The sequence below is a fragment of the Cuculus canorus genome, chromosome 14, assembly GCF_017976375.1.
Source record: "Cuculus canorus isolate bCucCan1 chromosome 14, bCucCan1.pri, whole genome shotgun sequence".
Taxonomy (NCBI): Eukaryota; Metazoa; Chordata; class Aves; order Cuculiformes; family Cuculidae; genus Cuculus; species Cuculus canorus.
The window spans coordinates 14457624-14481838 of NC_071414.1; the positions used below are offsets into that span (position 1 = coordinate 14457624).

General features: G+C 57.4%; 3 protein-coding genes across 4 annotated transcripts in view; 2 read left to right on the top strand and 1 right to left on the bottom strand.

Annotated features, from left to right (window-relative positions):
• On the top strand, positions 1-9804 carry CCDC69 (coiled-coil domain containing 69). The gene is made up of 9 exons (XM_054079956.1): positions 1-144; positions 5932-6001; positions 6444-6586; positions 6730-6805; positions 6983-7056; positions 7275-7376; positions 7744-7863; positions 8128-8225; positions 8428-9804. The coding sequence occupies exons 1-9, from the start codon at positions 97-99 to the stop codon at positions 8594-8596; spliced, it is 900 nt and encodes a 299-aa protein (XP_053935931.1). The 5' UTR covers positions 1-96; the 3' UTR covers positions 8597-9804.
• Positions 9528-15479, bottom strand: LOC128853620 (cationic amino acid transporter 2-like). The gene is given in 11 exon segments (XM_054079718.1): positions 9528-9853; positions 9856-9894; positions 10612-10660; positions 11299-11465; positions 11859-12001; positions 12147-12249; positions 12637-12773; positions 13254-13476; positions 13829-13902; positions 14023-14104; positions 15422-15479. Coding segments are annotated over 11 exon segments (1401 nt in total).
• ANXA6 (annexin A6) overlaps positions 15328-24215 on the top strand; it is a 15698-nt gene continuing 6810 nt past the window's right edge. For both annotated transcript variants that reach the window (XM_009561306.2, XM_009561314.2), the window contains exons 1-14: positions 15328-15481; positions 17956-18016; positions 20383-20467; positions 20761-20855; positions 21006-21119; positions 21205-21295; positions 21406-21485; positions 21562-21618; positions 21800-21893; positions 21977-22072; positions 22292-22350; positions 22618-22740; positions 22927-22985; positions 23407-23485. In XM_009561306.2, the coding sequence (XP_009559601.1) occupies positions 17999-18016; positions 20383-20467; positions 20761-20855; positions 21006-21119; positions 21205-21295; positions 21406-21485; positions 21562-21618; positions 21800-21893; positions 21977-22072; positions 22292-22350; positions 22618-22740; positions 22927-22985; positions 23407-23485 (1050 nt within the window). In that variant the 5' untranslated portion in view covers positions 15328-15481; positions 17956-17998. The remainder of the gene's footprint in view (positions 15482-17955; positions 18017-20382; positions 20468-20760; positions 20856-21005; positions 21120-21204; positions 21296-21405; positions 21486-21561; positions 21619-21799; positions 21894-21976; positions 22073-22291; positions 22351-22617; positions 22741-22926; positions 22986-23406; positions 23486-24215) is intronic.

A 24215-nucleotide genomic window follows, 5' to 3' on the forward strand; every position in this document is an offset into this window, starting at 1 on the left:
GTCCCGTCCCGTCCCGTCCCGTTCCATCCCGTCCCGTTCCATCCCGCCCCGGGGGATGCAGCGCCCCGCGCCCCGCGGCTGAGCGGCTCCGGCTCCATGGGCGGCACCGGCAGCGCCCTGCGCTGCTGCCCCGCCGGCGGCAAGGTACGGGCTGGGGGGCGGCGGGGGTGGGCTTCGGGGGAGCACGGGGCTCGCCTGGGACCGGGCGAGAGAGGGGTTGGGGTTCACGTGGGGTTGGGGTTCGCATGGGGTTAGGGTTTGCAAGGAGTTGGGGTTCGCATGAGGTTGGGGTTTGCGAGAGGCTGGGGTTTGTATTTAGCTGAGGTTTGCTTGGAGTTGGGATTTGTAAGGAGTTGGGGTTTGCAAGGGGTTGGCGTTTGCATGGAGTTGGGGTTTGCATGGAGTTGGGGTTTGCATGGAGTTGGAGTTTGTAAGGAGTTGGGGTTCGCAAGGGGTTGGGGTTTGCATGGAGTTGGGGTTCGTAAGTAGTAGGGGTTCGCAGGGTGTTGGGGTTTGCATGGAGTTGGGGTTCATGTGGAGTTGGAGTTTGCAAGGGGATGAGGTTTGTGTGGAGTTGGGATTTTCATGGGATTGGGGTTTGTATGGGGTTGGAGTTTGCAAGAAGTTGGGGTTTGTAAGGAGTTGGGTTTGTAAGGAGTTGGGGTTTGTGTGGGGTTGGGTTTTGCGTGGGGTTGGGTTTTGCGTGGGGTTCAGGTTCATGTGGGGGTGGGGTTTGCATGGGGCTGAAGTTTGCATGGAGTTGGGGTTCACGTGAGGCTGGGGTTTGTATGGAGTTCAGGTTCACGTGGGGCCACGGCTTGCAGAGATTTGGGGTTCGAATGGAGTTGGGCTTTGTGTGAGGTCGGGGTTTTTGTGGAGTTGGAGTTTGCATGAGGCCGGGGTTTGCACGGGGCTGGGGCTTACATATATTTGGGGTTTGCGTGCAGTTGGGGTTCAGGTGGAGCCAGGGCTTACATGGAGCCAGGGTTTTTATGGAGTTGCTCACGTGTGGTTGGGATTTGCATGGAGTTAGGGTTCACAAGGGGCTGGGGTCTGCGTGGAGCTGGGGTTTACACGAGCTCTACTTGCACTGCTGTGGGGATGCGCTTTGGGCCCCTCTGCCCAGGGCGGAACAGCAGGACTGGGCAGTGCGGCTGCCCCCCAGCTGCCCGCCACCCCACCAGCGCTGAGTCCAGGGAGCGGGCACCAGCCAGAGCCGGAGAGAGCAGCCACCTGCCCTGCTGCACCCTGCGGCATTCCTCTGGGAGCAGGGGGAGAGCCCCCACATCACAGGAATCCCATACTAGAGGGGATGCAGTGTCTGGAGTGGCAGTGCTTGTTGGGAACAGTGGTCCCATAGAGGACAGAGATGGGTTCCCCCAAGTAGATCCCTGCCATACTCCCACAGCATCTCCTCCTTGTCCCAAAAGCTGCTTCCTGCCCTGTGTTGGGTCCCTTCTTGTGCCCCTTCTGTGTCCCAGCAGATCTTGGTTCATTGCTCTGCATTGAAGAGCTCTTCTTGGAGTTTAGGTCTAGAAATTATCTACTGCTAATTATTGTCATTATTTGATGTTCTCCTGCTGCCTTTGCACCCCGCCATCAGCCTCAGGAGTTGTTTGTGTAGTCAAATGCACTGTGTGTACTGGTGTCAGTGGGTTGTGATCTCCGGAGCGTGGCGGAGGCAGGACTGTGGGAAAAGCCCCGCGGTGCAGCCGTGCCCCCCTGCACGGACAGCCTTTGCAGGGGCAGCTGTGAGTGCTCAGCCGCCCACACCATCGGCCCAGCCCGCTGCTGGGGTGTGCGTGGGGAGCAGGCGCAGAGATTGAACAGCCTGAGAGCCAGCAAGTGTCTTTATTTACAGCACTCGCAGGCTTGGCTTCTTCTCCGTATCATGGAAAAAATCCTTGCTCTCCTTTGTCTCATCAGATCAGACACTTCTGGGCTGGTCTGCGACTTTGAAAACTCACAAGGAGGGACGTGGGACAGGGAGAAAGAGCAGCCCTGAGGTCGCAGGTGTTGAGAGCTGCACGTTTACCGAAAAGCGGAAATTTAAGTCCGAGTCATTTGCCCGCAGACACCTCCCTTCCTGCTTTTGCCCGCGCTCAAGCTCCTCTGCTCAGCCTCACGGTGCTGCTCACTGCCATTTGTGCCCCATGAAACAGCCCTGCTCTGAGACTAAGTTACAAGTTAAACTCAAAAGTAGCTCTGAAAATCTCCTTTATGGCATAGAGGAGTAAGGGCAGACATTGAGCTGCTCCTGCCCACGTTCTCGTGTTCAGGGTACCACGAACATGAGACATGCAAAGCTGGTCCCTTGGGGTTGCTTGGGGCTGGAGGGAGCCCTCAAACCCCAGAGGCGAGGGGGCTGTCACAGGTCTGGGGGTTGTGGAGGCTTTTGGGGCTGTTCTCAAGTTGGAGATGACCTTGGGGAACCTGTGCCAGGCTGTGTCCTGTGGGTGGATGGCACCCCAGGTGCTGCTGTGTGCACCAGGGGAAGCAGTTTGGCATCCTCCTGTCCCCATCCCAGCGGCAGCAGGGTGATAAGGAGGCACCAGCACAGGTGCCACAGCCCTGAGCTGCGGGTACTACACCCGGAGATGCCTTTCCCTTCCAGCTTCATCCACCCATCTCAGACTCTTGCCATCATTCCTCACTGTTCATCCACGCTCCTAGCGTGAGAGAGGCCAAGACGCCTTCCCAAAAGATCAGCGCTGAGGCTTGGCCGCCTTCCAGGGCTGGGGTGAATTTATTTTTGAGATATAGGAACTATATGTAGCAGCGGGAGTCAGGGAAAGGTCAGGATGCAAAACGTGGGGCTGGCAACGGCGTGAAGGGTTTGCGTACAGTCTGTGGCACAGATCTGACTGCAGGGGAGGTGATAGCCATCCCATAACACAACTGTCGCCTGAGGAAAACCAGCAGCAGGGTCAAAGACAGGTCTGTCAGACCTGTGCCATTGGTGCAGAGCATCCGCTGGTGGTGCTGAGCATTCTCTGGTGGTGCTGAGCATCTGCTGCGGGTCCTGAGGAGGTTTTAGGGTCATGGGCCAAATGCTGTCCCCCTTCTCCACAGCCACAAAGCAAAACCTCATCCCTAGGAACAAGGTCAGGATTTAAATGCTTGTTTCCTGCCTCTTTGTGATTTTGTTCTCTCACAGTAACGTTGCACTGTTGAATTACTTAAGATACTTGTGAAACAGGAAAAGAGGAAGAAAAACACAATACAAAACCCCACCTCACACTAAAAGCTGAAGCAGAGGCTGCGGTTTACCCTGCTGTCCGCGCTGTGCCGGCTGCCCCTGGGTGGATGCTCCACTCCACTGGCACCTTCTGAGGTGCCTCAGGTTCTGCTGGGAATCCTGTTAATGAAGAGTTTCGCTCCAGACTGTCAGTAGTACTCAGTTCTAAGATACATGGAACTGTAGATACATTTTTTTATAGCTAGGAGGTGTTTTTTGGCCTGAGCCTCTTCAAAGCCAAGGCTGGATGTTTCCATGCTGAGACCTTGCGGGATAAGCAGTGCTGTCAATGGCCAGCACCTGTGGAACATTTTGGGCTGCTTCTTCCCCCAGCCAAAGCCATTCCAGCTGGAGCAACTCCCAGCCTTCCTTTTGTGCACACAGTGGATACTGGGACCATCTTCCACCTCTCCAAGATGCACCAGGTGATACCAGATGCAGGTGTCACATGCTGCTCTGGAAGTGGCAGTGGAAAGTGCCTCTAAATTTTGATTGTTTTCAGCTACATTTTGCTTTTGACCCTGGCTTGGCTGTAGAGCTCCCATCACAAAGCACAATTGAGTGTTTAGGAGTAAAATTAGCTCCAGACACTATTTTAATTGCTCCTAGAAGTAGGAAGGGTGCCTTGCTCAAAGCCTCAGGGCGGGTATTTAGATCTGTCTGCTGATGCTGGCATTCTTATTGCTCCCTTTAGCCACTTCTGTGTTCAGTGCAGTTGTCTCGAGTCCCCCTCCTTGAGCAGCTGAGGGGCTCTGAGGCCCCATTCTGCTGGGTTTGGAGCATTAGGAAGAGGCAGAAGTGCCCTGGATCCGTACTGGGGACATGCCCATGCTACTGAGTGACCAGGGGTGACCAGCCCTGGGCTCTCTGTCTTTGGCCATTGCCTTTGCCAGTGAGCAGGATGCACGCAGTGAGGGTCATTTGCTTTAGGTAAGGTTGTTCAGCAGTCTGTCCTGGAGAAGATACCAGTATCTCACTCCCAGCAAGGCTCGGATCACCCAAAACCCTTGGGTGATCTGTGGCCCCACCATACCAGGACGATCCACACGCTCAGCCTTTGCTTTCTCGCAGCAAAAGCTGAGGAAGGATTCTGAGGTTCTTGTGGAGCCCCCAGGCTTGCAAAGCCCCGTCTCATCCACCCACCACCACCAGACTCCAAAACCCAACACAGGACACAGGGTACATAAAGTAGCAGAGGGGATGCACATCAGCATGAGATGGGTGCAGGGCGCAGGCTGGAGATCCTGGAAACCCTTTGCAGGCAGGGCAGCATACCCAGGCACCTCACATTTGCAAGGCGAGCTGTGTCAGCAATTAAAACAAGCCCTGCAAATGCCTGGTGCCTCCTCGCCCACTGCCCGGGCCGCGTTCAATGCCGAGGCTGCTCTCGCCATAGAAGGGAAGATAAAGCTGTGGCTTCCCAGGGACTCAAGAGTTTTCCTGTGCTCTCTCTGGCAACTGCGTTTCCCTCCAGCTTCAGGAGGGGGGCTGCAGGGGTGGTGGAGGCAGGGACGCCTGTTTGCTTTGCCTTGCTTTTTTCCCAAGCCAAGCTCCCTAATCTGGTTTGTATTTGGCCGCCCCACTGTGACAGCGGGGCCAAGCCACGGTGCAGCCGGCACAGCGGGGTCCCCAGCACCCCATGGGCTGCAGGGCTGCTTTCATGAGAGACTGGTATTTCTAGGAGAGGCTTTGGCAGGGGCTGGAGAGCAGCGACATGTCTGCAGGTGGATTCCCTCACCTGCGGCGCATCAACGCCCCTTCCCCAGACGCACGAAGGTGCTGGGCACCAAGGGCAAGGTTTGTCCCACACCAGGGAGGCAGAGCTGTGTGGGCCAGTGAGCTTTGCTTCTATCTTTCAGCAACAGGCAAAAATATATCCATCTCTCTTTTTTTTTTCTTTTTTTTTTTTTCCCTCCTCCCTCCCCAGGTGACTAAATTAAACCCATGCAGGGCTGAAAGGCATCCCGGGGAGCCGTGTTGCTGAAGGCAGCTCCCGGCTCTAGGTTATATCAGCCCCAAAGCAGCAGTGGGAGTGTGCAGGAGCACGCAGGGCAGAGCAGCACATTCCTGCGCTCCTGAGGTCATTGCTTGCTCCGCCGCCAGCCGTCGCCTGCTGCCAGCCCTGCACGGGGTCAACATCGCCTCTGATTTATGGTTATTTTTCATTTCTCGCTCCTGCTCCAGCACAGGCTGTGTCAAAGCCCAGCTGTGTAAAGCACTTGCAGAGGGGTGTGCTTGGAGAGCTGCGAGGTGCCAGGGACCAGGCTGAACCTGAGCATCCCAGCACAGCAGGGAGCAGGGCAGGAGGAGGGTGGTGAGGATGTGCCACAGCCAGACCCTTGCCAAGCACTGCTTGCTCTCTCCCACCACATATTCTGCAGCTGGACCCTACTTTGCACCATGTCAGGGTGGGTTGTCAGCACCCTCCCAGTTTTTCCAGCCACTGTCTAGCAATGCCATGTGGTAAAATGTATGGGGGACAGGTGGACAGCACAAGCTCGGGGCTGCCTGCCAGGCAGCACGGGCGCACCCATGGGTGCTCAGGGCTGGCAGAGGGCAAGGAGCCAGGGAGGGACCACTGCTGCTAAAGGACCTGTGTTTTACAATGGCTGAAGCAGGTTCAGCGCAGGGTACCTGGCTGCAGGATGTCCTCCTTTGTCCCCTCTTGCTCCAGCCCCCTCTTTTTCTGCCAGAGACAGCTAAAAGCCCAGCAGCAGAAAGGATCAGTTTCCCAGGAGCTCACGGCCTTGAAGATAGAGAACGGTGAGAAGAAAATGTTTGTCTCCCCCTCACTGTGCTTTCTCCGTGTGATATTAAGAAAGCAGTAGGACAGACCCCAGGGTCGCCAGCCTGCACTGGGGCCGGGGACGACCGGGGTGATGGCTGCAGCCTCCACGTGGCACTGGTGCAGGTGAGCAGACATCCCAGAGACGATGGCATCCCAGAGACGATGGCATCCCATCCTCTCAGGCAGACCGGTTGTTCCCAAGGCAAGAGGCCCAACAAACTGCATCCTCTCTGAGCTTGCCAGCTCCATCCCAATTAGTGCTAATTTGTACCAGTGAGATGGGAGGGACATATTTCTCCGGCGGGAAGAGGGCAGGGGCTGAACCCAGGCCACTGCACTGGCTGGTCAGCCCAGGACATCCAAGCACCCGGTTAGCAGGATGCAGCCAGCGCCGTTTCAGCCGTGTTTGTGTTGCAGCCAATGAGGATGGGAAGGAGAAGGCAGCCCTGCAAGAGGAGTGGACGGAGAGCACAAAACTCTTCCAAGGCCAGGAGGAGGAGCGGCTGCAGGATGCCGGCCAGGCAGGCACTGCGAGAATCGCCAAGGATGTTAATGTCCAGGTTGGTCAAGAGAAGGAAGAAGGAGAAGTGTTCAAGAGAAGGAGGGTGAAGGTCTGGCAAGGAGTCATGGAGGGGCAGGGAGAGCCGGGACATCCCTTGTGTACCTTAAACACCTTAGAGTTTGTCATCTCCCGGCTTCCCAGGTGGAAAAGGGAAAAGATGTGGAGCTGCAGGAGCAGTTCGATGCGCTGAAGAGGGAACACACGGCGACCCTGCAAGGTGTGTGCCAGGAAAGCAGGGCTCCCCACAGCTCCCCAGCACTGCCGGTGCCCCTCTGGCTTCATGTGGGGTCATGAGGATGCTGCTGCCCCCCTCCATGGCATCGTGGAGCTCAGGTGGAGCTCACTGCTCCAGTGTCCTTGCACCAGTGATGTTCAGTTCATGTCCCCCATGCAGAGCTCCAGAGAGTGCATGAGCAGGAGAAGCTGCTGCTGGCAGAGTCTCACCACAGGTCCCAGGCGGCCTTACAGGTACCCATGGAGAAATACCTGGGGAGAGGGTGCTCCTGAAGGGCTTGAGGACCACCTGCTAACTCTGCCATGGTGCCCTGAGCTCCTCAGAGGCCACCTTGCTCCCTGGTGTGCCCGGGGACCACGCGGGCTCCTCCAGCTGTGGGGTTAGCAGAGTGCCCCAGCTCAGGAAGAAATCCCAGACACCTCCCATCCTGCTTTTTCCCCAACTGCGCTAGGAGACAATCCAGGCACTGAATTCCCAGCTGAAGTCCTTCCAGGAGAGGATGAAGCGGGTGGAAGAGTCACTCTTGAGCACAGACTACAAGAAACACATCCAGGTACAGGAGATGCAGTGCCAGTGGCCTCTGCAGAGGGCTGTCAGGGCGGGGACATGTTCCAGGTGCTGCCCCAGGGGCACGGGTGCCTCTCAGATGGACCCTGCGAGTGGGGGTCTGGAGGCGGGGGTGGGGGGGACACAGGACAGCTGAAGCGAGGAGCAAAGCCCCATCCCTGGGAGGTGCGTGGGCTGTCAGGGTCTCTTGAATACAAGTGATGAGAGAAACATGGTGCCATGTGGATACAAACCCATCCTGGGCCACGCAGGGCCCCGGCTGAGATCACTGGGGTCACGCGTCAGGGTATGAACCATGGCAGATGCCCCGAGGGCCCACTCCACTGTGGCTGCCACATCCCTGTGCCCCACAGGAGCACGGGAGCCCCAGCCCCTTCTGGGAGCAGGAACTGGAGAGCCTGCACTTCGTCATCGAGATGAAGAACGAGTATATCCACAGCCTGGACAAGAAGCTGCTGAACTTGGAGACTGTGGTGGGTTTCAAATTTGTGTGTGTGTGTGTGGAGGGGATTGCAGGTGGGCTTTCCTCACTCCATCTCTTTTCCCCACCTGAATTCTGTCCAGAATTTGCAGCTGAAGTGGAGCGGGTGGAGCCCGGCTCCTCTCTTGGAGCAGGAAGGGGATGTGGGTGTAATGTCACCACAATCCCACCAAGCCAGCTTTCCCCCTAAGATATGGTAGCAAGGGGTTAAGAAGTGCTTCTCAGCGCCCTCCTTACCCTTGTACCCCTCTTCCAGGCGGAGAGGAACCTCCTGCTGGAGGAGAAAGTGAAGACCCTCCAGCAGGAGAACGAGGACCTGCAGGTTCGCACCCAAAACCACTTGATCACGGCAAGGTAAGTCCTGGTCCCACTGTCTCCCTGGTGCACGGTGGCAGGGTGACGGCAGTCGCAGGTGGCATCTCTGATGGGGTGAGAGGTGGCAGTGCAGGGAGAATACACCACAGCCTATGGTGCCACCAGGCGCTTTGTGGGGAGCAGAGTGGGCTCATGGGCTCTTTGCCCAGCAGTTGCAGCAATGTGTGCTGTTTGCCTGCAGGCAGCTGTCGGAGGAGCTCCTGGCCGCCCGCGGGGCACTGGAGAAGGAGGCACAGCTGCGGGAACAGGCTTGTCACGAGAAAGAGGAGCTGCTGTACCGCGTGCTCAATGGAGTGGATGGCTCCCCCTTCCCCATCGCTGCCGGCGAGGTGCCCCTCATCGCCACGTAGCACGCTGCCGACTGGCACCACACGCTGCTGGGAGGGCTGTCGGGGCTTTCCTCGAGACGTGGGAGCCCAGGGCTGCTCTCACAAGTGGTCCTGCCACCAGGGCAGGCTGTCAGGGCAGCCGAGCCCTTGGGGTGGCCCCATCCAACCGAGGCGATGGAGCATTTCACAAGACACTTGTGCCTGCCTTTCCCCAGCCCGCGTGGGGATGCAGAGGTCCCTGACCAGCCCCCCTGTGCCGTTCCTGCACCCCTTCATCTGTTGGGAGGCAGTGGGGGCCTTGCTAGGGGATAAAAGGGGTCAGACAGGACTCACAGATGCGCACTGGGCTGGATCCCACCCAGCGCTTGGCTCTCAGCATAACCAGCATCAGTGCTGTCCAGGGGCATGGAGGGGAAGGCGAGTTGGTCACTGGGATGGGACAGGGATGAGAACCAAGAGGGTGTGGAGGCCGCTGGGGATGTGGTTCTGTTAAGGTACCTCACCCTCTTGGGAGCATCTCTGGGAAGTGCACGACCAAGCCCAGGGCTGGGCCACAGAGGCTTTCATAGGTGGCACCAAAAGGCAGGAAGGAGGGGGGAACTGGGTGAATCTGCCACCTCCAGCACTGCCCTTGCCGTAGACCATATCAACCCATCCCATTTTGGGGTTCAGCCTCCTGCGTGGGCTGCTCTGAGCTGACACCACCCCCTCAGGCTGAAGCAAGGGTCTTCCTTGGAACTGCCTCGCTGCCTGGGGAGGGTAGCCAGGCATGGCTCCCCTCCATCCCCTCCTCTCTCCATCGCCTCCTCCACCTTCAGCAAACAGCTCCCAGGGAATGCCCAGGCACGCCCCCACTGACCACCATATGGACACCAAGCCCTCCTTGTCCTCCACTGCCCGGCAGCACCACCAGCCCCATCGTCTTCCCCCAAAGCTGGACAGAGGTGCACATTCAGGGAGCAGACCATCCTCCCACTTTGGGAGCAGGCAGCTGCCAGCAAGTCACATCCCTCCCTGCTCCGAGCCAGTGCATCTCACCATAGGAGACGCTGTCAGCACAGCAGTGGGGCCACAGGTCACGGCTGGATGCACACAGGCACTTTCCACTGGAGTGTGGTGGGACAGTCACTGCACCAGGGGCTGGTGCTGGGCTGTCCCCTCCCCGAGGCTGTTCAGCTGAGGGGTGAGTGTGTGTGCACACACATGTGTATGTATTTGCACCAGGCCAACGTGCCGCTGGCTGTAACAATTACAAGTTTGTAAGAAGCAGTAGCCTCCAAATCTCACATCAGTGGGTTTGGGTACCAGTATGGGAGCATCTCACACGGGAGCCACGTGCGCTGCACCTAGGGCAGAACGAGAATGGGGAGGGGTGGGAGCAGGCACCACAGAACCACGACAAGGGAGCCCCAGAGGAGGCCTCGCTGTATGTCCCCCATTTCATTTCAATGCGCTCCAAAAGCACAGGGCAGATCCTGACCCTCCCAAGGCAGCAGAGACACTGAAACAGCCGCTTCCATCCTTTATGCTGATCCTTATCTGGAAAGCATTGACTGAACAAGGCAGACAGGAAAACAACATGAATGTGGGGACCAGCTCTCACCCAAACACCTGCACAGAGTGCCCAGAGTGGGAAACTGGGATGCTTGTTGTGTCAGAGCAATGTCCCTGCAGGGCATCCACTGTTCCATGCATCCTCACAGCTCTGGGCGTGGGTGGTGGAGCAGCCTCCAGCTTTGCACAGCAACCTCAGGGATGCGAGGGGATGTGCCAGCTGTTAGAGCAACGGAGCAGGAGAAATGGGATGGGTCTCTGCCCCAGCAAATCCTGCCTGGCTGTGGTTGAAGAGGCAGGATATCTGGGCAAAGGGAGATGATGCTCATGGGGTCTGGGATCCTGCTCAGGGCGGCTGGGACCAGGTCCTGCTGCCCTGCAGGCAGTTCCTGTGTGGAACCTGGAGGAATGTGCCCAGTTCTGGGAAAGGCGAGTGCTAGGGACTGAGGAGGAGGAATAAATGGGCCTGGAAATGGCCTCGCCCACAGTAAGGAGGAAACAGCCCCGCATAGTCAGTGCCTCGGCAGTCAGCTAGGGGGGACAGACAGGTCAGCATGACCCCCAAAGAATGGGGTCACACCTTCATGCCGTTACACAGAAGCAGTGGCTGGCCCACAAGCAGAGGTTTCACAGCTGAATTCAGCTCTTTGCCAAAAGGCCAGGGGAAGCCCAGTCTGGCTGTCAGGTTTGGAGATCTAAGTTAGGACTGCAGCTTGCGCTAGAGAAAGATGCGCGTGGAGGGTGGGTCGGTTGGCAGGTCCTACACTAGATCAGAAAGTACTGCAGAATTTGAGAGAGGGCAGTAAACCACTAGCAAAAACAAGGCAAGGTGTCAAGACCAGGTATCCTTTTTTACTGAAGAGCAGCTTCAAATCATGCAACAGGCATTGGTCTCAGCTGGGAATGCAGGAGGTGTCCCTGTGGCCTGTGAGATCTGGGGAGAAGAACCAGGCAGCCTGCATGGTCCCTACAGAAAACCGCAGGAACTGTGCAGTGCCTCCAACAGCACTTTGCTCAATATGGATGCAGCAAAGGTCTGTGATCTAAAGCAGAGGGAACCCCCTCAATGCAACATAACCCCTTCCCCACAGGGCTGTGGCACTTGCTCCTCTCCATCACCCAGGTCTTTCTCCTTGGGGACAGACCCAAGGGCTGGGCCGTGTGCTCACCATGAAAGATGCTCTCTCCCAGCTCTGAGGCTGCCTCCAGATGAGCAAAGCTGCCAGCGGGATACCCAGTGGAGGCACAACCAGAGCTGTGACGCACCAGGCACCCCCAGTCCAGAGACAGGGCAGCCCAGTGGTGCTCACCCAGCTCATGGCACGGACCAGGGCAGCTGCGGATGGACCATGGCAGTGAGTCAGGGCAGCAGCTTTCCTGGGCTGAGCCCGTCTCTCTCCCAGGGTGCAGCATCCAGGCCGCCATGGTGGGAGAGACAAAGGACAACCAGAGGACAGGGCTGGGTGGCTTGTCATGGCAAGTTTAGCTTTTCTCTCCAGTTCTGGGAAGCTGCGAGTGCGGGAGGCTTCCTGAGGTCCTGTTAGGACAGCCAGCTGTGCAGCAGTCGGGAGAGGGCAGGAGGGAGCCAGGCAGAGCAGACCCTGTCTGCATCCTACTGCCGGGTGGTTTTCAGGGAGCAGGAGCCTGCCAGCCTGTGCCACACCAGCGAGGTCCCCTGTGGGTTCCCGTACAACACCCTTTAAAGCGCATCCATCACTCCCAGACACACCTACAGCTGTTAGAGCCCAGGCCACCACAGCAAAGGAACGTGGGGTGGGATGTGGGGGCAGACAGACAAGATGGTCCCACCAGAGCTGCACAGCTGGGACCTTCCCCACCAGAGTGTCCTGAGCTCTGGGTCCAGGCCAATACCTGAGGAGAAGATGTTGGATGTCAAAGGTATGTAAGTGTTCACTTGCAGTCCACCAAGGCCAGTACCTTGCCCCAGGCACGGCCAACATCAGAAATTTGTTAAGCCTTGTCGCCTGTCCTCCTCACCTGTCCCCAGCAGTCTCACCTGAGCAGCAGCACACAGCCAGCCACCAGTGAGTAGGCCAGCAGTGTGCCAATGGACATGACGTCAGCCAGGGCTTTCAGGTCAAAAAGGAGGGCCAGGAGAGCTGTGAGGATGAGAAGCCCCTTCAGCCTCCCAGCAAAGCTGGGATACTGCTGCTGTGCCCATCTCAGCTGTGCTCTCCCTCTGCCCCCTTGGGTCCCCATAGCACATGTCGCAACAGGCTAAAACACCTTGATGAGCTGGTGATGCTTTGATCACTGGTGCAAAACATCATGCCATCTCCTGCCTGGCAACAAGGAGAGGCTGAACTGGTGTCTGGGACAACATTGAGGTCAAATGGTCCTCTACCACAGTGAGGAGACATCTCTCTGGGTGGAGATATATTGCTCAGACAGGTCCCGGTAAGCTAGCGGATTTGTGTTGTCCTGCTGAAAGAGAACATCCACCAACTCCTGCTTAAGGTTAAATGGTAACCCACTCACTCACCCACCTACCACTCCTCCAGATAACAGTGCTGCCACCACCGGGCACTGAAGGTGACTAACTTTGGCCAAAGGTTTGAAGAGGAGCCCGTCTCCAGCCACTGCATACAGGATCCATGGCATGGGGAACATGGAGCCCAGGAGGCTGCAGAAAAGGGAGGAGATGGGCGAGAAGAGGGCAGGAATACAGAAGGTGCCATCCTGCCTTTTGCTCCTCCTTGGGTGCCATCTGTATGATCCATAACCTTCTCAGGATCACACTGATGAGACCATTGTGCCCTTTACCATCAAATGAGGGACAGTATTGGTTAAGTGATGTCCACAGGTCACCAGGAACTCTGTGTACATAGAAACATCCCAGCCTGCTCCTGCTGCCATGGTGCCACCAAACACCTGGCCACTTCCTCCAGCTTTGTGCTATAAGTGTCATCCCAAGCAATTTGGTTGCTCTTCTTGATCAGGAGGGGCCAAGCTGGGAGCAACAGATTTTGCTAGGAGGGGATTAGGGATTTTGGCAGAGGAGGGCAGTCAGGAGCAGGGGATTGGGGATAACTCCTGCACATGTTATAGCTCCAGTGCAACCTTGGTCTGAGCCACAGAGCTGCTATCAAGGGCTGCCCCTCACCTGGTCATCAGGGCACACAGTGACCCCACAGCCACAGCATGCTTTGCACTGCTCCAGCCAATGTATTCAAAAGCCACTGGGAGCGGGCTCATGGTGTCCAGGAGGTAGTAGGGCATCATCAGGGTGAGTGCAGGAGACACCCCAAAGTATGCCAGGAAGCAGAAGAGGAGAGAGAGCACCATGCCTATGGGGATGGATTTCTGCGGGTTCCTCACTTCTTCCCCTGGGGAATAAGCTCAGCTGTAAAAACATATGCTCAGTTAATATCCCATATCTACCCCGTACGAGGGAACATAGAGGCCTTCTAGCAAGAACCACTAGACCTCCTGGGCTATAGGGTTTTGTGGATATAGACTGTCTCTGCTTCAGTTCTAGCCCAGTGGTGCCAGATGGACTCCTACAGTTCCTCCTCTGAACCCAGAGGGCAGGAGAGAGCATCTGAGGCACAGGGCCAACAATATGCCCATTCCCATCCCAGCCCTACACCAGCTGTCGAGGCTGTGGGGACAATCGCTGCCACGGCCCCTGGCACGCAGGGCATATATCCCACCATCATCTCTTCCCGCCTCACTGACCCATGGTAGCGATGCAGTCAAATCCAACAAAGGCATAGAAACAAGTAGAGCCTCCAGCCAAGGAGATGTGGTTACTTTAGGTAACTTTGTGTATAAATGATGGCAACAAACCCTTTGAGGTGTGCTTGAGTTGAGGAAAAAAAATCTTTAAGTGCCTGGGATGTGAACAAACCTGCATAAACAAAGTCTCTCACATTGATGCAGTGACTGGATTGCACACCGGGTAACAGGTCCACGTTTTGGACACCACCAGGAGGACAGCGGGGCTGTTCTGCACTGTAGCACAGGGGGAACAAAGCCATGCTTGTCACCCACGACATCTCACATGAGCAAGGTCTCCAGACACCAATGCCAGCTGAGGGAACATTGCTTCGACAGAACAACAGGGCAGGAAGGAGCAGCCTGTGCTGGCTGGCTAGGAGGATTAGCTCCTCGCCTGGTGCCTCCGGTCTTAGGGTGGGGGGTACAGGACAAGACACAGCCCTATGGCTGCATGCCCGTCATCAGGTACATCACACTCAGCCCTCCTCAGGGTCCCTCCTGCTCAGGACTGCTGTCCCTTAGGACAGGCAGGGCTGAGCAGCTCGGCTGCCCTGCAGCCCTGGAGAGATGCTCCAGCCAGCAGGTACCACCACGGCTTGGATGCCCACGTGCCAGCAGCCTTCAAGATCTTGAGGAAGCCCTTGGTTTTATCTGTTCCTGCTGCCATCAATTGGACCACGAACACCACTGTCTATGGCTCCTGGAGAGCCCCACCAACTCCTCCAGCCCTGCTGTGGCTTTGGTGCTATCTGGGTCAGAGGGTGGTGGTAAGGAAGGAGCAGAGTGAATCTGAGTGAGGCAAGGAAGGAAAGGGCCTTGGGGTGCTGCAGGCGGCAGTGCAGCCTGCCAGGAGCATCTCAGCCTCCATCTCCACCCACGGCTGCGCTGCAAGGTCTTTTCATCCCTGTGTCTGCACTGGGAGGGAAGGTCAGGGGAACAGTTTGCTGCCTGTGCTAGCTCAGCTCCTGCACCACGGATGCTTCTTGCAGAGCTCTAGTCAGCACCTTCCTCCTTAAGCAGGTTCTGGGGAGCCAAATTCCACCCCTCCAACTTGGCTTTTGCAGAGAGAGTCAGAGATGGATGTTTCCCAACCCTGATCGAAGAAGGGGGTGCTTTAGTGCAGGCAGAGGTGGCAGGACCAGCAGGGTACCCGGCACCCCAGCGTTTGCCAGGAAACCAGAGCAGGGGGGACGGAAGGGGGTGACATTTCCGCAATCAAAGTGCAATCACCGTTATCCTTTTGTATTGTGCACCTCATCGTTGCTGGAACGCAGCCCTTGCGCACACCGGTGGGGCTCTTCTGCCAAGTGACCCCCTTCCTCACACCCTGCCAGGGGTAAGGTGCTTCTGTGGGTGGCATCGGGTCCCCCTGCACTGTGGGCACCCAAACCCGAGGGGTTGAGGTCTGGCATGGCCGAGAGGGTGGGAATATGGCCCTGATCCCAGTGCCACGGCAGGCGGGGACTGGAGGGCTCACGAGCAGTGACGTTTCGCCTCGCCGGGAGGAAACAGCTGCACACCAAGGACGAGCGCACGGCCACAAGTACGCACTGAGCGTGCCGGTGGCTGGCTCTTCCTGAAGGCACACCCGGACAGGCCTCGGTGCCATTCGTAAGTGTGCACTGGTGTGTGGGGAGACCGTGCCGGCAGGAGAGGGGACGGTGCTGGTGTGCAAAGCCACTGCAGTGGCGTGCGAGGGGAGGCGAGCCTTGGCGGGGTGGTGAGCTGTGCAAGCCGAGGCTCCTGCATGGGGTGGCTGCAGGGGGGGATCCTTGTTTTCTTTTTCTTTTTCTTTTTAGGAAAACTTCTTCCTTTTTAACAAAAGCCTGGGGGGGCTGCACTGCCTGCGGGTGCATTTTTGAGTGGGTGCAGGCCCATGGGTGTGTCCCAGCTGGGATGCTCTTTTGTCCCTGTTGCGGTGGCCACAGAAACGCCCTTCTCTTCCCGGTGGGGTGTGATCTGAGCTCAGTGGGGAGCATCCCCTCATTTGGTACCTGCTGAGTTTTGCACAACGAACACCCTGTGCCACACCACAGTGACACAGAGCTCTAGAACGGCAGTGGGACTTTTTGGCACTGGGATGGGGCAGGGGACTTTGGGGACATCCCTAGCTTCGCAGGGAGGATGGATGCTGCTTTTTTTAACCCAGTGAAGCTCCCTTTCCACCCCACAGGCAGGACGATGGACGGTGGGGTGTTGGGTGTGTCATGGTCTCAGCAACAGGGAGCCATGCTGTGAGAGCCCCACTAGGCACGGGCTGCGAAAATAACTGCCGCCTCCTGGGGTGAAATCCCTGAGCCCGAAGCTGTGGAGAGGCTGGCAGGGTGCACGCTGCTGGGGTACGGAGGCTTTTTTGCAAGGGTGCGTTGTTCTGCACAGGGGATGTGCTATGCACATCATTTAGGGTTTCTCATGGCACTTTCTGTCCAGGGACTCCCACAGTCTAAGCTTTTCCACCATTTGAGGGGCAGGTACCTCCCTATGCCTGGGTGGGCAGCCTCCAGGTTTTGCCACCTTCCCCGTGGATGCCCAGGCATCCTCCCTGAATTGCCTGCTGGCAGGGTAGGAGCCGGGGCTGCTCCCCCAGCCTCTGTGGAGGTGCCAGCAGCGGTGGGGGACAAGGACAAGGCACTGCAGGGGCACTGGGTGTGGCCCCCAATTCTCCAGCACTGCTGTAATGAGTTGAGCAGCCTCAGCCTAGCTGCCGCATGCATGGGGCAAAGCCGAAGGTCTATGCCACGCAGGGCTTTCTCCATTCCCCAGAGCGTATGCATATATGTATATATATCTACATACACCCAATATGCATGTACAAGCTCCTCAGTGGCATTAAAAGGCTGCACGGGCCGGGGACTGTGATCCACTGGTGCCCATCCAGCCCCCAGCCGCAATGCAGCCCCGGTACACACAGGGCATGCAGGGGCTCTCCTCCAGTCAGGGGCCGCAGGGAAGGGCATCCAAAGCTTGCAACCTCCCCAGCTGAAAAGAGAAGGGGAGGTGAACGCAGCTCTGGTTTTCTGCAAAACTTCCTCCCCTTGGCAAGGATGACTGCGGGTGCCAGAAAGCTTCCTGCACGCGAGCAGGGTAACCCAGCCATGCCGACGGCTCAGGGCTGAGTCTCCCTGTCCATGTTTGCTCTCATAGGGATGTGGGGGCCAAGCAAGGGAAGTTATTGTGATTTCCCTTGCTCACTCCATGGCTTGAAACAGCGCTCAGCTGGGTAAAAAAATCCCCCCAGCGCGGCCCTGCTGTGCCTTGAGCTTTCCTGCAACGTGTCTGGAAGGGAGGGTGAGCGCTGGCAAGGAAGGGGCTGTGCCTCAAGGCTGGAGCTCAGCTGACGCTCAGCGGTTCATTCATGGCCAGGCTCCATTTTCCAGCTGTTTCTCTCCCTCCATCAGCTTTCTCGAACAAAACAGCATTGTCTGGGGACTTTCTCAGGATGCGTGGGGGAGAGCCCACATTGCAGCCGTTTGCAGCTATAAACGGTGCTGGTGTTAGAAAATAACCTGCAAGTTACCCTGGAAACCCTGCTGCGTTTCCTGGGCTCTGCTGGGCGTGTGGGACTGATGGTGGCCTTGACATGGTGCGCGGAAACTCAGATAAAAGCTGGTGGCATCTTGTGGGGGTTGCCCAGCCCCTTGCAGCAACGGACCATTTCCATCAGCTGCTGAAGCTGGGATGGTGCCAGGACTTGGGGGAACAGAGGGAGCATTGCGGGGTGCAGCAAGGAGAGTCAGCCCTGCAGAGGATGCTCGGCCCATTTCCACGTATTCAGCAGTTTCTTCCCCTCCCAGTTTCTCTCAACATTTTCAGGAAGCTTTGAGGGGGCCCATCTCCACTGCCCTCAGCCTGTGGGGTCCTCGGCTTGGTCCTAGATACCAAACGACCTCAGCTCCAGGGTGGCTGGTGAAGCCCTTCTCCCTGAGCCCCCCCAGCAGCACCCAGCCATCGCCCTCCCATGGGTCCCATGCCCACAGCAATGCGTGGCAGCAGCGTCCGAGGGAGGGAGCAATGTCTCCCTAAACTAACACAGCCCACAGAGAGGGTTATTTGTCTCACACAGGCTTTTCTGTTCCCTCCTGCAGCTCCTCCTTGCCCTCACTCCCGTGAATTCCAGCTGGGGAAGCCATGGCACCCAAAGGAAAGGTAAGGGTGGCCCATACGTGGCAGGGATGGGCACCGAGGGTGCCACAAGGCAGCCCCCAGAGCCAGGGCAGAGTCTCCATTGTGCAGCAAGGATGATGGTGACGTGCACGGAGCGCGATGCTGCCTGGAGCCTGTTTACATTCCTGCCTCTCCAGCCAGTGATGCAGATGGGGGAAGTGCTGGGATGAGGAGCTGGGAGAGCAGGGACAGCGAGGATCAGAAATCCTTTTGGACCACAGAGGAATGGTGGAGAGAAGTGGGGTTATGAGAAGAGACGTTGCCTTGGGGATCTGGGCTTTTGCTGGAGAGAAATCCTGTCTGTGCCTGAGTCCACCTCAAGGCGTACAGCCCCACTTCGGCCTCTCCCCCGCAGCATGGATTTCTCCCCCCTCTGAGCCAGGGCTGGTGCAATGTAACAGCTGGGAGAGCAGGTGCTTCCTAGCAGCCAGGAAAACATCTCGGCGTGGGTGGAAAAACCCTGTCTCGGAGGGCAGCTGTGCTGGTGCTGTGCAGCCTGCCTGCGGGGTGGCACACAGGCAAGGAGTTCAAGTCCAGAACCTGTCCTCTCTACTGCTTGGGGCCAGGCTCTGCTTTCCATTCCCTTGAGAAATCAAGTAATTGTTGCCTCAAACCCAATTACCTGTGGCTTCCTGCCCAGCCAAGGGATGGCTGCCTCTGAGCGGGAGACTGAGGCACAGCACCAGTGAGCATCAGCCCTGCGGTGGTCCAGGGCCCCGACCACTGTGCGATAGGAGACAGCGAAGCTACGCTGGGAATTTTGCTTCCACTCTCACAGCCCCAGCCTGGCTTATTTTTAGCTGGGAGGTCCTGTGCAGGCTGGGATGACTCAGAGACTGGAGGAGGGGAGGCAGAGGCCCCGGCTGCTGAGGCAGGGATGGAAGGGAGGATGGGAGTGCGAGGAGGGAGCAGTGGACAGGATGCTGTTTCCCTCTCAAGCAGTGTTTCTGCATCTCCCTAGGGCTTGTTCCCACAAGGGTGCAGGGACTGTAGGGTAATACACAGCTCTGAGCTCCTGCCTTAGTTTCCCTTGCCACAGCAGCGCTGTGGCAAGGAAGGTGGCTTGTGTTTCCATGTCTCAGCAGGCAGAAGCTCAGCTCTGCTCTTCCTTCCCATTCAACCAGGGTCAACATCTTCTTTTCCCATCAACCACCCGTGCAACCCCAGCACCTTCCAATCCCCTTCATCCCCTCCTGCTGCCTCTAGGCACCTCCTTTGCTCTGCAACTCCTTATTTACTTCTCCACAAGGCATGTGTGTGGGCAGTAGCTTGCACTGAGCCAGGAGGCTCTGGGAGCTGTCGGGAAGCGGGGCTAAATCCAGCTCTCTGGATGAATTGCCTGCAATCCGATCTGTCCCTGTGCCTGCCCGGCTCTCTAGAAGGGCAGCGTCTCCTCTTATCTGACCTGGTCCCCCCCACGTGGGACACCAGTGCCAGCAGCTCCTCCCAAGGGGACTTGTGGGATGTGCACAGCCAGAGTGATTTTTCTCTGGAAAATGGGGGTACAGAGGCCAGCTATGAGATGCACAGTGGGGCTGTGGGGCTGCAGCATTGGGATGGAGCCCAATGGGGTCACAGGTACATCTCCTTGGGTTTGTTCCTGGAGGCACTTGCTAGGTTAGGGATGCTGGCATTGGTGCTGCCTGCCCGATGCCCATTTTCTCTGGGAATGGGTTGGGTTTAGATGCCCACGCTGGCAACAGCCCTTGGGGATTTTAAAAATGTGCTGCAGCAGATCCTGAGCAAACCCTGAACCCGGCTGGCACATGATACAGGCAGAGCTAAGGGAGGGTGCTCAGTCTCCCAGGGTGCTGACATGGCTGAGAAACCTGGCTCAGCCCTATCACTACCCAGCAAAACCACTAAAGAAAGCTGCTGTTCAGCTCCTTCCACTCCCTGCCTCCAGCAGGGATAAGTCCCAGTTCCTTACACATTGCTGAGCTGGTTTCACATCTGCTTCTAGCGAGGGTTTGTGCTGATGTTGTTCAGAGTCTGGCCCCAGGCTCCCCTGAGGTGAATTCCATGGGCAAAGCTGACCTGGGGAAGGAAAGCCCGGTCCCTGCTTTTTCCTGAGCTTGAACACAGGGCATAAATAGCAAACAGAGAGCAATGCCAGAGAGCTACGAGGAAAGGCTTTGTACTCCAGTGATCCGGCAGGCAAACAATGTGCACAGCAGGGAGAGCAAACAGGAAACAATTGAGGAGAAGAACAAGTGTCTATGTTTGAGGCTGAGTTTTGCCTTCAGGCAGGACTGGATCTTACCCAAATCCTGCTCAGCTTCAACTTCTTCCCCCATCCCATAGAGGATGCTCCTTCCCCTTTCACCTTCTCCCTTCCTTTCCCCTAGGTCTACAGGGGATCAGTGAAGGATTTCCCAGGCTTTGATGCCAATCAGGATGCAGAAGCGTTGTACAATGCCATGAAAGGATTTGGTATGGACATTTCTTTAGATTATCACCCCGGGGCCAATCATGATGTCCCCTTTTCCCTTGGTTGACCCTTGCATGGCTGGGCATCCTTCCCTCTCAGCTCCCTGTCTGCTTTAGCAGTGTGCCAGGACCTGTCCTGGCTCGCTGTTCCTCCCTACAGACAGCTCTGCTGCGCTCCTTCTCTTGTCCCCAAGTCACAAGCGGCTTTGGGCACAGCAGGATGGCTACGATAAGCCTGGCCATGGGGGTTGAGACCCAGCTGTGGGGATAATTGTGACTCCTGGCTTTCCCCACAGGCAGCGACAAAGAGGCTATCCTCGACCTCATCACATCCAGAAGCAACAAGCAGCGAGTGGAGATCTGTCAAGCCTACAAGTCTCTCTATGGGAAGGTAACAACTCCCTGGTCCGTGTCCCCACTGCAGATGCAGGTGGCAGTGGCTGCCACCAACCAGTTCATGTAGGAACCTACCGCTCCCTGGACCCACTCAGAAATGCTGTGGAGCAAAGGGTCCACCAGCCCCTTTCTCTCCCTCCACCAGGACCTCATTGCAGACCTCAAGTATGAGCTGACAGGGAAGTTTGAGAGGCTGATCGTGAGTCTGATGCGGCCCCCGGCTTATGGTGATGCCAAGGAGATCAAAGATGCCATAGGGGTAAGGGGTGGGCAGCCCCACTGGGACCCCTCCAAGGACTCCCTGGCTGGCCCCGCTGCTCATGGCACTGCATCTCTGCCTGCAGGGAATCGGCACAGATGAGAAGTGCCTCATTGAGATCCTTGCGTCCCGCACCAACCAGGAGATCCATGATCTGGTGGCTGCCTACAAAGATGGTGAGGGCTGGGGAAGGGCAGGGGCTGCCCTGTGTCCCCTTGGGCCAGGAGGAAGGGCAGAGGTGAGGGGATCCAGTTTTCCAGGCCCTGACCTGTCCCTCTTCCACCAGCCTATGAGAGAGACCTGGAAGCTGACATTGTTGGAGACACATCAGGCCACTTCAAGAAGATGCTTGTCGTTCTGCTTCAGGTATGTCCATCTGTCCAGCATCTGCAGGTGGCGGGTGACTGCAGCAAGCAGGGCTGAGCCTGCCTCTGTCTCACAGGGCGCCAGGGAGGAGGATGACGTTGTGAGCGATGACCTGGTAGAGCAGGATGCCAAGGTGAGGCTTGACAGGTCACTTGGATGGGTGGCATCCAGGCAGGGACAGGGCTGGTGGCACTGGGACCATCCAGACTTAGGCCTGTGAAAGGCAGGTGTGCACCAAGGGAGCCCATGCTTGGGCAGAGCCCCCTGTGAGCAGTACCTTGACTCAGTCCCTGCCGCCTTCCTCATCCCACAAGGACCTGCTGGAAGCTGGTGAGCTGAAATGGGGCACAGATGAGGCCCAGTTCATCTACATCCTTGGCCGGCGAAGCAAGCAACACCTCCGCCTGGGTGAGCATCTCTTGTGAGCTTGAGGTTGGGCTTGAAGGTATCTTGGCAACTTCTCCAGGCATTATCTCACTCCCATCTTGCAGTCTTTGATGAGTACCTGAAGATTTCTGGGAAGCCAATTGAGAGGAGCATCCGGGGAGAGCTCTCTGGTGACTTTGAGAAGCTGATGTTGGCCGTGGGTATGTCAGCCCCTGAGTGCAGAGTGCTGTGAAAACATGCTGCTGGTCATGATGGGGTGGGAGGGCTCCGTGCAAGAACCAGTGGGGTCAGGATTGTGGCTGTGCCTGGTTTTAGAGAGTACTTTCAGGGCAGATGAGGAGGCTGGATGTGGTGCCCAAGGGGCACGAGTGCTCAGAAGCTGGGCCAGCATTTCTTACCACACTTCTATTTCCTCGCAGTGAAGTGCATCAGAAGCACAGCAGAGTATTTTGCTGAAAGGCTCTACAAGGCCATGAAGGTGAGTGGATCACCCCTTCTCCAGGGGGCCCCCACAGTGTTGAGAAGACAAGGCCAGAGGATGGGTCCTCTTGCTGTGGGATGTTGCTGAGTGACACAGCTCCATGAACACAGGACCTGTGCCCTGGAGTCTCTACTCTTCCCTCCAAAGGAGTTATTCCTTCAGACCCGCACCTGGGTAGAAATCTGATAGAGGGTCCCAGATGTGATGGGCTGAGCAGGGTTGCTTGGCCACCCCAGGCTTGATGTGGGGACTCCTCTTTTTCAGGGACTGGGCACAAGAGACAACACGCTGATCCGCATCATGGTGTCCCGCAGCGAGATCGACATGCTGGACATCCGGGAGGTGTTCAGGACCAAGTATGAGAAATCCCTCTACAACATGATAAAGGTAAGTGCTGGAGGTCCCTGGTCACCCTCCGAGCAGCTGCTAGTGCTGTGTCCCTCATGATACCAGTGACTGTGGGAAGGCTGAGCGCTCTGAGGTCCATCTCTGAGGACCTCCTCACAAGCCCGTCCCAGGCCCCATACCCTGACCCTCCATGCCGCATGACTTTCTCTCCATCTGTCTTTCCAGGAGGACACCTCTGGGGAGTACAAGAAGGCCCTGCTGAAGCTGTGTGGAGGGGATGATGAGTAAGACTGCCTGTCACTCATTGTTTCATCTCCCTGGTGCTGGGTACGAACCTCCGGGTCAGAGCCTGGTGGAGCACCCGGATCGATGGCACCTTCAGTGACAGTGGTTCAGTACAGGGGGCCCTGTGGCCCATCTGCATGACCAGCCACAATGCCATGCTCCCTTCTTGGCACCTGGTAGACATTTGGAGGGAGGATGTTCTGGTGGGGGTGGTTGGGATTCACCACCCACTTCCCCCCATACCCACCCAGCCCCACAGCAAGCACCCAGCTCCTGCCCACCCGCGCCTGGCACCTGGCTGGTGCCAAACACCTCTCGTAGAGGGGCAGGATGGGGTGCAGGGCTGAGCAGGAGGTGGTTGTTGGTGGGGCATGGGGTCCCCATGACTCACTGTGCGCTGTCCTTACCCTCCCATTGCAGTGCCGCAGGTGAGTTCTTCCCCGAGGCGGCGCAGGTGGCCTATCGGATGTGGGAGCTTAGCGCGGTGGCCAAAGTAGAGGTCAGCACTCCCCAGCCCCCCCATACTCCTCTCAGCTCCCTGCCAGCTTGGGACACGTGGCTGCTTCTCTCTGCCATGGGGTATGGCCAGCCCCACACCTCTGCTCTGCCTCTCGCTCTGTGGCTTCTCTCAACACCTTTCTCTGGTTTGGGGGTACGAGGTTGGTGGGATGGAACCCCAGCAGGGCTGGCCACCCCTCATGGCTCCACTAACCCCTTCCTGTCTTTGAGGCTTCCCTCCCTCGGGGCAGCAGGCCCTGCATGTCTGTGCAAAGCATCACGTGCAGCCTTGGGTCTGGTGACACAGAGAACTCCTGCTCCCCAGGGCAGCACAGCCTGACACCGGGGATGGCCAGGGCACAGCACCCTGCATGCAGCTGGAGGCACCCGCAAAAGGGTGCTTTGGTATATGCAGAAAAGGCAGCCTGAGCCCTACGTGCAATGGGAAGACAGAGATGTGCTGTAAGGAGGATAGAATTACAAGGCAGGAGTGAGTATCCTTTCAGTGACTCCTCTTCTGGCTCTCAGCTGATGTGGTCAGTCCTGGCTGAGGTGTCCCAGCACTAGGGGAGGGGCGTATAAGACTGAGCAGGACACTAAGACTCCAGGGACTGTCTGTTGCTGTCTTCTCCCCGCTCTCTGCTGGCCTGGCTATGGTTTGCCCCTTGATGGAAGGGGCGACAGTGGCAGGGACATCCTCACTGAGCCCCAGGTGCTTGCACTAACACACA

Excerpts from the sequence above, each read along its gene's own strand:
- CCDC69 (XM_054079956.1), top strand. The coding sequence starts at position 97 with ATGGGCGGCACCGGCAGCGCCCTGCGCTGCTGCCCCGCCGGCGGCAAG. Across the intron at positions 7,057-7,274 it reads GGTCCCAGGCGGCCTTACAG|GAGACAATCCAGGCACTGAA; the intron begins GTACCCATGGAG and ends CAACTGCGCTAG. Across the intron at positions 7,377-7,743 it reads ACTACAAGAAACACATCCAG|GAGCACGGGAGCCCCAGCCC; the intron begins GTACAGGAGATG and ends TGTGCCCCACAG.